Raw genomic sequence first — 9257 nt, 5'->3', positions numbered from 1 at the left:
ATTTAAATAAGAATAACTAACAAAATTCTGTTAAAGACAATAAGGATGATGAACTATCCACACCAGATGTTAAGATAAAATAATTAAAACACTGGGGTTCTGGACTATACTAAAATAAAAAGCTTCTGCACAATAAAAGAAACCATCAACAAAACAAAAGGCAGCCTACTGAGTGAGAGAAGATATTTGCAAATGATAGACCTGGTAAGGAGTTGATATCCAAAATGGACTTAACAACTCAACATCAAAAAATTAAAAAATAAATAAATAAAAATAAATAAAAAAAAATCCCATTTAAAAATGGGCAGAGGTCCTCAATAGACGTTTTCCCAAAGAAGACATCCAATGACCAACAGATAAATGAAAAGATGCTCCACATCTCTCATCATCAGGGAAATAAATGCAAACCAAAACCACAATGAGATACCACCCCACACCTGTTAGAAAGGTTAAAAGCAAAAACACAAGAAACAACAAGTATTGGTGAGGATGTAGAGAGAAAGGAACCCTCATGCATGCAAACTGGTACAGCCACTGTGGAAAATAGTACGGAGGTTCTTAAAAAAATTAAAAATAGAAAGATTGTATTTTCCATTACTGGGTATTTACCCAAAGAAAATGAAAACAGTAATTCAAAAAGATATATACATCCCTATGTTTGTTGCAGCATTGTTTACAATAGACAAGACATGGAAGCAGCCCAAGTGTCCATCAATAGATGAATGGATAAAGAAGGTGTGACATATATATAATGGAATATTACTTGGCCATAAAAAAGAATGAGATCTTGCCATTTGCGACAACGTAATACTGTATTATGTTAAGTGAAATAAGTCAGGCAGGGCACCTCGGTGGCTCAGTCATTAAGCGTCTGCCTTCAGCTCAGGTCATGATCCCAGGGTCCTAGGATTGAGCCCCACATCAGGCTTCCCGCTCATGCTCTCTCTCTCACTCTCTCTCTTTAATAAATAAATACAATCTTGAAAAAAAGAGGGGTGCCTGGGTGGCTCGGTTGGTTAACCATCTGCCTCTGGCTCAGGTCAAGATCCCCGGGGTCCTGGGATTGAGCCCCGCATCGGGCTCTCTGCTCAGCGGGGAACCTGCTTCTCTCTGTCTGCTGCTCCCCCTGCTTGTGTGCTCTCTCTCGCTGTCTGTCAAATAAATAAATAAAATCTTTTTAAAAAAAACTTTTGATCTTTGAAAAGGTCAGGAAAATGGATAAACCTCTAGCCAGACTAATCAGGAAAACCCAGGTAGTTGACATATATCACTACTAGGGATGAAGAATGTGACATCAGTACAGATCTTATGGAAACTAGAAGGATATTAAAAGTGGTGCCTGGGTGGGCTCAGTCCGTTAAGTGTCCAATCCTTGGTTTCGGCTCAGGTCATGATTTCAGGGTCGTGAGGTTGAGCCCCTGCTTGAGATTCTCGCTCTCCTTCTCCCCCTGCCCCCTCCCCACTCATGTGCTCTCTCTCTCCCTCTCTCTCTCAAAGAGGATATTAAGGGAACATTTTAGATGGAAATAATTCTCATAACTCGGACAAAATGCATAAAGTCCTAGAAAGATACAAAGTATCAAAGCTTATTATAGAAGCGGTGGATAGCCAGAATCGACATAGATCTATTGCAGAAATTGAATTTGTGGATGAAAATCTCCCCTCCCCTGCCAAAATCTCAAACCCCAGTTAGCCTCACTATTAAATTCTATCTGACATTTAAGAAAGCAGTAACATGAATCTTGCAGAAATTGCAAGCTGAGGGGTGACTCCCAATTCATGTTGTGAGACGCACACTACACTGATTTCAGCGGGCTATGTGCTATTTATTAAATAAGACTTACTTCTTTGAATTGAAATGTTATCCCCTTCATCCACTAAATTTCTACACAAATTTCTTGCCACTCTATTTTGCTCCACTGATCTTTTGGTTTATTCCAACGACAACGTGAATCCTTCTCTGTCCCTTCTATTGACTGTGAGTAGTCAGAGGTTGGCTCCCCTAGCCCCAGCCCCCTCCCTCCTTCCCTGGGGACAGATCCTTCTTTTTTTTTTTTTTTTTTTTAAAGATTTTATTTATTCATTTGAGACACAGAGATACAGACAGAAAGAGAGAGCATGAGCAGGGGGAGAGGCAGACAGAGAGGGAGAAGCAGGCTCCCCGCTGAGCCAGGAGCCTGATGTGGGGCTTGATCCCATCCCAGGACCCCGGGATCATGACCTGAGCCGAAGGCAGACGCTTAACCATCTGAGCCACCCAGGCGCCCCGGGGACAGATCCTTCTAAACGAGTCCTCCTTCAAAGCCCCTTCTCAAGTTCCATCTGTTTCAATTTGGACTCTGATAAGAACACCAATATCGTCACCAACACGAATGCTACTGCTAGGTTGATGTTAAGATTTCTTTTTCTCTAGAATATGGTCCACAAAAGATCAAAGTGTGAGTAGGTGGGGCACTGTCACAGGGGCAAGACCCCAGGGTGGGCGTAGGCAGCACAGTGAACAGGGTGTGACCAGAGAGTGCCCGGCATCTGACCAAGATTTCTCGATGAGGCTGCTCATTCCACCCCTGTCTACGTCCCCTCATATTGGAACTGACCACGCTTCATGATGGATCGTTTGCCATGGGCCACTAAAGCATGTCACTGGAAAAAAATTAAAAAGTCAACATTTTTTTTTCTCTGAAATGGTCAGTTTTACAGAAGTTAGGTTCATTTGTTTCTGTGTGTTTATCATTTTATGGCTTGCTGCCTTTTAGTTTTTATTTTATTTTTAAAGATTTTATTTATTTATTTATTTATTTGAGAGAGACAGCACGAGAGAGAAAGCACAGCAGGGGGAGTGGGAGAGGGAGAAGCAGGCTCCCCGCTGAGCAGGGAGCTCGACGCAGGACTCCATCCCAGGACCCCGAGATCGTAACCTGAGCAGAAGACAGATGCTTAACCGACTGAGCCACCCAGGCGTCCCTCGGTTTTTAGTTTAGTTTACATCTAAAATATATAAGATGTGAACTCGTCCAAAACTTAAAATTGCATGAAAATTTGTGCCCGCGAATTTCTCCGCCTGCGCACCCACCTTCCTCCCTGTAGACAACTAACTCACTGATGTCTGCTCATCCTTTCTGCCTATCTTCTTCCACGTTCCTGAGCATAGGCTTACTTCCATTCTTTCTGACCCGAAAGTTAGCCCATGACAGCACATCCTGGAAACTGCCCCACATCCATTTAGAGAATTTACAGGAAGGAGTTTTAGCCGACGTCACCATCTACAGAGAAATCATTCTTCCTCTTTTATTCTCTGAACATAGTTCATTTGAAATTAGTTTGAGATTCACACAGATGCTCTCCTGTTGGAATCCAGGGGCGACTATGCCATTCAGGGGCTTTTGCCCCCAGGTGGGTGTCCTGGCGGGAAAGGCGGGAGGTGGGTGGGTGTGTGCATCGACGCTGGGCCACTGCCTGCACCCCATGCCCCCCCATCGGGCAGGTGGAGCGCGTTGTACCTCCCTGAGAACAGTAGGGGTACCTGTGCGTGCCCCCTGCATGGTCACGGGGATGAAGGGACCGCCTGTATGGAAAGCGCGGGGAACACTGTTCTCATTATGGCCTCCTTCCACCGTGAGGTCTGTCAGGTGTAAGGGGATGCGGAGGGGTTGCCTGCCCCCCAGGCCTGGAGCTGCTTATTCCTGACCACCTGTTCCTAAAGGACCTGTCTGCCCCCTCCTGATGCTGTGGCGGGGCTGGGGGCAGGCGGGGGGCGGCTCTGCACCTGTGTGTCTGTCTGCCTTGATAAGGGACCTGTCTACTTTTTCTCTGGTCTTCTTGGGTTTGTTGGGATGCTTACATTTGCTATGAAAATCTTCTATTTGGGGCCTTTTAAGTCTATCAGGTTAGAGCCAAACAGTTGAATCCCTTATGAAGTTTTAATTAAATTTCTCTCTATCTGTGGTCATTGATAGTTCTGGAAATTTCATATTTGTATTTTTTTCCCAGCTCTTTCTCACAGGGGAGCTAAACCCATCCCTGCCCTCACCTTGGGGGCACAGGAACCTTATTTTCCTTATTTTAATGCTTCTTTTCTAACCTGAATTGATGGTAGATTCATTTATTTTATTTTTTACTTTTTTATTTTTTTAAAGATTTTATTTATTTATCTGAGAGAGAATGAGAGAGAGAGAGAGAGAGAGCACATGAGAGGGGGGAGGGTCCGAGGGAGAAGCAGACTCCCTGCCGAGCAGGGAGCCCGATGCGGGACTCGATCCCGGGACTCCAGGATCATGACCTGAGCCGAAGGCAGTCGCTTAACCAACTGAGCCACCCAGGCACCCCATAGAGTCATTTATTTTAGTTTCCTTTAGCTAACTAATTTAAGGACTAAGGGCTATGAGTTTTCCTCCTAGCTCATTGATTCTGATAGTTTCTAGATAGTTTACAAATTTTGTGCAAGTGGATTCTCCTGTTCTGTGGATGAGAAACCAGAGGAAATTTACCCCCAGGAGCTGGTCCCCTCCGGAACCCCCCGAAAACGCCAGCAGAGCCCAAGGCACCATAACCCACAGGCCCCCCCAACAACACACTTCACAGAGGGAAGGTCATGCAACTTTATTTAGGGTCCTCAGAGAGTAGGCTCCCAGCCTGAGCACACAGACCCAGGAAGGAGGAAGAGGACAAGACAGGGTGGCAGGCTTCTTCTTCGAAAGGACAAGGAAACTTCTGCCTTCTGGGGTGGGCGGGCAGGGTCTGGTTTCTCCTGTGGGGGAGGCAAGCAATGGGGTTTTGCAGGTCACTAAAACAGACAAAGGCAGAGAGCACGCTGTTGGGGGAGAGGGGACAGGGGTGGGGGTGGCGAGGACATCTCCCCTTAATAATGCGGCCCCTGGCCTACACATTCTCGGCTTTCTCTGCCACCCAACCATCACCCAACCCCCTCCCCATCCTGTTTCCCCTCCACCTCCTTAAAACAACAACCTGAACCCCAAAAGAAAGCACGGGGTCCCACAGGAGGGCACATGCTTGGACCTAAGTGGTTCTAGGACAGAGCCAAGCACTTGACTGGCATTGCCAGCCTGGCCCCGGTGGTCACCAGGAGGGACACCAGGAGGTCCCAGCCATTCCTGAAGAGGGACCAGGGGAGCTGGGGTCCCCTGGGATGCCTCCCACCATGCATGTGCCCAGGACGTGGGGGCAGGGCTGGTACGTTACCCCAGGAGGCGGGTCAGGCAGGAGCTCACCTAGACGCGGCACTGCTCTGTTGGGGGGAGGGAGAGCCATGGGGGGGGTCACAAGTCGCCAGGACAGCCCTGGGCCCAGAGGGGTGTGGCAGAGGGATGGGGCTGGAGACCCTGCCTCAGGGGCTCTGCACCTCCCACCCCCCAAGCTGGGGGGTCTGGGGAATGGGGGCCACCAGTGAAGGAAGATGCTGCCCTGATGTCTCTAGAACCAAGACGGGAGCCAGAGCTGGGACAGCACGTGGGGGGCGGGGGTCGCTGCTGCGGGCTAGAGCTCACCCTTGCCCTGGGTCAGGTCCAGGATGATCCGCATGTGCACGGGCAGAGTCTCGAGGGCTCTGTTGAATTTCTCCATGACCTGGTTGTCGACCTTCAGGGTCTTGGCTGTGGGGGGCGGTGGGTCAGTCCCTGGGCTCCAGGGTCCCTGTCCCCTCCCCTTCCTCCCGGGACGGTGTGTGGACAGGAGGAGAGGGCCCAGCACCCTAGGCTGTCGGGTCTCACCCAGCATAGCTGATGTGCTGACCGAGGATGTGTGTATATAACCCCCCAGAAAGGGCTTCATTCGGGCAAACCAGGAATGTCTCCGCCTTGTGCTACGGGTTTCACGGGCTTGCATTTCAATAAGAACATTACCACCAACTAAAGCTTCTAATTAGTATTCATCTTTTGACCAAGCCGGTGACACTAAATCCAGCCCCTTGACCCAGCAGCCATCCTGGCCCCTCTCTCCCCGATTTCTGAGGCAATGTGAGCGGACTTAGCCACCCCTAGAGACAGACGGGCCACCCCCGGGCCCTCAGGCCACTAGGATGTTGCACAGTCTGCTCCCTGGGTGCCCACGGTGCCGGCCAGGGGTCCTTAGCCGCCGTCCCACTCAGGGTGACCCCGCGCATCGTCAGTGCACACCCAGGTGCTGGCACGTCAGTCTCTGCTCGGGCGCGTCCGTGTTCTCCACGCAGAAGAACAGGTAGTTCTTGTAGTCCGTGTCGAGCACGAAGACCGTGTTCTCCCCCAGATCTGGGGAGAGAAGAGAAGGACCAAAGTGAGGATGGAGTCCTGTCCAGCAGGAGCGTCCCTCACGGGTGCTGGGGGGCCGTTCCTACAGTCACCTGGACCCCTGTCCTGCAGCCCTCACGGGGCGGCACCAGGTGCAGGAATGGCCAGAGGCAGCAGGAGAGGAAAGGGAGGGGAGAGGCAGGGTGGTGGAGCACAAAGACCCGCTGAAGGTGAGAGGTCTGGTGTGTGGCCGGCCAGGTGTGTAGCTGTCAGGTGGTGGTGGTGGGGGGGAGACAGCAGAGGGGAGGAGGTGAGGCTTGGAGCAGGAGAGCTGCAGCTAAGCATTCCTGTGTGGCAGGGAGGAGTTGGAGGTAAGGGGGAGGTGAAGGGGAGGCATGATGAGCACAGGAAGGAGAGGCCTGGGGAGCAAAGGGGCAGAAGATCCAGGCCCTGGAGCGTGACGGGTTCTGAAGAGGAGAAGGAGGGTCAGGGTGGCCCAGAGCAAGTCTTCTTTTTTTTTAAGATTTTATTTATCTATTTGACAGAGAGAGATGCAGTGACAGCAGGAGCACAAGCAGGGGGAGAGGGAGAGGGAGAAGCAGGCTTCCCGCTGAGCAGGGAGCCCGATGCGGGGCTCAATCCCAGGACCCTGGGATCATGACCTGAGCCGAAGGCAGACGCTTAACGACTGAGCCACCCAGGTGCCCCCCAGAGCAAGTCTTAAGTGTGAGAAACAAATAGAATTTGCTGAGGAAACACCCAGAAGAAATTTCTATGCATCCTTTGTTTCAATTTTACCACTAAGTTCTCCGTTTGTGTTTTTTATAATTCACACCCCCCCCCCCCCCCCCCCGCCGAACGTTGCAATTTGTGACAGAGAATGCAGTAGAAGAAGGTGCTCTGCGTCCCCCTCATGCAGCAGAGTCCAGGAGCTCAGCACGAGGTGTGAGTCGCAGCCATCCAGAGAGAGCAGGAGGTGGCCCTGCTCCGTGTGGGCCCGAAGAGACTCCGAGAACAATCGTGGGGGAGGAAGCTCTTGTTGACCACACACACACACACACACACACACACACACACACACACGAGAGGCTCATTGGCCCAGGGCTTGGGCAGAGCGCTCCCTGAGTCAGAGCCAGGCAGCCCCGAGCCCTCTCCCACCTCACGCTCCCACCGGCAAGGACAGCAGCCTCCCAGGGACAGCTGTGGGGTGTGCAGCTCAGAGCCAGCCCATGGGGCTGGGGACACTCACAGTTGATGTTGAACTTGGCTGCATGCTCAGTTTTCTCTGCAAAGACCTTCTTCTCAACACACTTGTTGCCTTCCCTGAAAGGTGGTGATAGCATTGGGGGGCAACACTGAACTTGAGCTGTCCTTGCTATGGTCCCTCATAGCAGACAGGGCTCGCGGCAGGACCTGCCCAGGCCCCCAGGGCCGCAGCCCCACAGCTGACCAGCCGGCCTCCACACAGGCCTCTCTGCACACTGACCCGGGGCCGCCCTGTGTGGTCGGCCTGTTGGCCCAGAGCCCAGGGCGGGGGCTCCGAGGGCACCGGGAACCACCCACAGGGCGCCGGCTCCCATCAGGACCCTGCCCTGCCCGCCCACCTGCCCGTCCAGGAGCCAGGCCCTCCCCGGCCCCCAACCCCAGGGTGGGGGGCACACCCACCATTTGTGCAGAATGATCTCCAGGTTGTCCTCGGGGGTGGGTCTCAGCTCCTGGACGTACACCCTCAGGGGGGCGGTCTTGGCGTCCAGGAGGGAGATGTCGCTGGCCGCCGTGGCCACGGAGTGCCACGTCCCAGCCACCTGCGGAGGGGGCCTTGAGCTGCCATCGGGGGCGGGAAGGAGCCCCAGCCCCACGGGGAGCTCGCCCTCACACCCCGGCCGGCGGCCCAGTCTAACTGGGGTGGCCGTCAGTGAGCTCTGGACGACCCTCGGCCATCGACCAGACACTGGGCTGCACGATTTCCACACTTGAATTAACATGCCTGTGTTCCCCAGGTGGGTCTGAATACACATCATACGAGTTCCCTAGAACCTTCTGGGTCTTGGGAAACCAAGAGACAAGCCGCCCTGAAGACGGAGAGCCTGGTGGGGGTTTCCCGACGTCGTGGGTTCTGCTCGTGCCCGTGTTCCCTGCTGAGGCCCCACTGCCCTGCCCACCCTGCAGCTCACCCCCACCCCAGCCGTCCTCCCACCTTCTGGAGGTCCAGGTTCTCCATGGTCTGGGGGATGACGATGGCCTGGATGCCACACACGAGGGCCAGGCCCAGGGCGAGCAGGAGGCACTTCATGGCTGCGGCTGTGGTTGCGCTGAGCTCCCGGGAGTGAGGAAGGCCGGGCAGCGGGCTCGGGCCCTTTTATGGGGGCGGGGGCCCCGCAAGCCAGCACCGTCTGGGCCCCCGGCCACGCAGTTCCCCGAATCCCCCGTGGCTCAGCCCCAGACCCTCAGGGGGCTTCCTCCACCGGGACAATAGGAGGCCTTCTTCCTCTAAGTGGGAACAGGAAGGTCCCTGTGTCCCCGGGGCCTGGACAGTTCCTGGCAGGCCCCAGAGGGGAGGCTCCGGGGCCCAGTGGGTGCGGGCTGGCCGCCGGCGTCAGGAACACTTCCTCTGAGGAAGCTGAACCTGCTCATCTCCCCACAGCCCCGCCTCCTCTGTGTTCCCCAGCTCTGTGCCATTTGGCAGCAGGGGCCCAGGCAGCACCCCCATTGGGAAACCTGGGTCACCAAAGTGTGTCCAGACGACCTTGACAACTTCACCTTCACCCAGGAATGACCTCTTAAATCACCTTCTCTTTGTGTTCCCAGCAGCATCTCTGTACTTGCGGACCACACGGAGTTTCGTCCAGTGGGCAAAACGACTAGGACTGGTCTCCCTTCCCCGCTGCCGCCACCTACTCAGCTACTGGATGGAAGATGCAAATGCAGATGTGATCCCCTTCACCTTCTCTGTGAACCGAAAGGGAGGAATCCTGATGGTCCCCATTATTTAGGAAACTTGAGGGTTCATTGAAATCTCCTGGAGCACTTTTCAGA

At 53.3% G+C, this 9257-nt stretch overlaps 1 protein-coding gene across 1 annotated transcript; it reads right to left on the bottom strand.

Moving 5' to 3' along the window:
- Positions 1-5493: 5493 nt before the first annotated feature.
- On the bottom strand, positions 5494-8514 carry LOC123849277 (beta-lactoglobulin-2-like). Its single transcript, XM_045881897.1, has 5 exons — positions 8419-8514; positions 7887-8026; positions 7471-7544; positions 6132-6242; positions 5494-5609 (listed from the first exon to the last, which is right to left on the bottom strand). The coding sequence occupies exons 1-5, from the start codon at positions 8512-8514 to the stop codon at positions 5494-5496; spliced, it is 537 nt and encodes a 178-aa protein (XP_045737853.1).
- Positions 8515-9257: the final 743 nt, after the last annotated feature.

This window comes from Mirounga angustirostris, unplaced genomic scaffold (assembly GCF_029215605.1).
Source record: "Mirounga angustirostris isolate CCGP_5_RB_7025 unplaced genomic scaffold, mMirAng1.0.hap1 SCAF_15, whole genome shotgun sequence".
In the NCBI taxonomy this organism is placed as follows: Eukaryota; Metazoa; Chordata; class Mammalia; order Carnivora; family Phocidae; genus Mirounga; species Mirounga angustirostris.
Note: the sequence above shows the minus strand (reverse complement) of the source record. Positions and strands in the feature narration are given on the sequence as shown.

What these genes read in the sequence shown, in the direction of transcription:
- LOC123849277 (XM_045881897.1), bottom strand. Translation starts at nt 8,514, where the DNA reads ATGAAGTGCCTCCTGCTCGCCCTGGGCCTGGCCCTCGTGTGTGGCATC. An exon ending in AGCCAAGTTCAACATCAACT is followed by an intron (nt 6,243 to 7,470) that starts GTGAGTGTCCCC and finishes TTCTCTCCCCAG; the next exon opens with ATCTGGGGGAGAACACGGTC. An exon ending in ACTGACGTGCCAGCACCTGG is followed by an intron (nt 5,610 to 6,131) that starts GTGTGCACTGAC and finishes CGCCCCCCACAG; the next exon opens with CCAAGACCCTGAAGGTCGAC.